The sequence below is a fragment of the Penaeus monodon genome, chromosome 27 (assembly GCF_015228065.2).
Source record: "Penaeus monodon isolate SGIC_2016 chromosome 27, NSTDA_Pmon_1, whole genome shotgun sequence".
Lineage (NCBI taxonomy): Eukaryota > Metazoa > Arthropoda > Malacostraca > Decapoda > Penaeidae > Penaeus > Penaeus monodon.
Window position 1 is genome coordinate 16,162,113 of NC_051412.1, and position 639 is coordinate 16,162,751.

The 639-nt window shown below is 32.7% G+C and overlaps 1 protein-coding gene across 1 annotated transcript in view; it reads left to right on the forward strand.

The window, feature by feature from the left end:
• LOC119590625 (wiskott-Aldrich syndrome protein family member 2-like) overlaps window positions 1-639 on the forward strand; it is a gene marked incomplete in the record, with an annotated part of 42,196 nt that overhangs the window by 15,951 nt on the left and 25,606 nt on the right. The window contains 1 exon segment of the mRNA XM_037939304.1: window positions 46-160. Within this exon segment, the coding sequence (XP_037795232.1) occupies window positions 46-160 (115 nt within the window).

The window sequence follows — 639 nt, forward strand, 5'->3', positions numbered from 1 at the left end:
TTGTCATTGAAAGTTAACAATAATGAGTTGATTTTTGTTTACTAGGGATGATGGCAAGGATGGACTGAAATTCTACACTGATCCATCCTACTTCTTCAACCTCTGGCGTGAGGAGATGACCCAGGAGACTGAGCGGCTGAAGCTGGACAAGAAGCAGAAGGTAATTTTGAAACTTGGTCCAGTAAGCTCTTTGTTCAAAGAAGAGTTCTGCTATTTGGTTTATATTTACATGTGGTGTTTGAGTTCATTGTTGATTCTTGAACTTTGAATCTGATACCTTTTCATTTATATTTTTTCTTCATTATTATTAATAAGCAAAGTGATCTTCCTCATCAGTTACCATGATAATGATAAGGATGGTTGTATTGAAGATTATATTATTAAAGATGGTTGTACTAAAGTTGAAAGAAATAATGATATAATGTTATTATGTTAAGACAGTAAAGATAGATATACTGTCAATTACATTATCAGTCATTACCATGAACTGCTATCTGTTCATCAAGAGTAATTATTACCATGCTTGTCTAGAAGCTGTCTTGGAAACTGGTGAGTAAAACAGGAAACCATATACTTATTTTTACACATTTACTATTAATCTTTTGGTGCCAGATGCATAAACTATCCAATGATATTTTG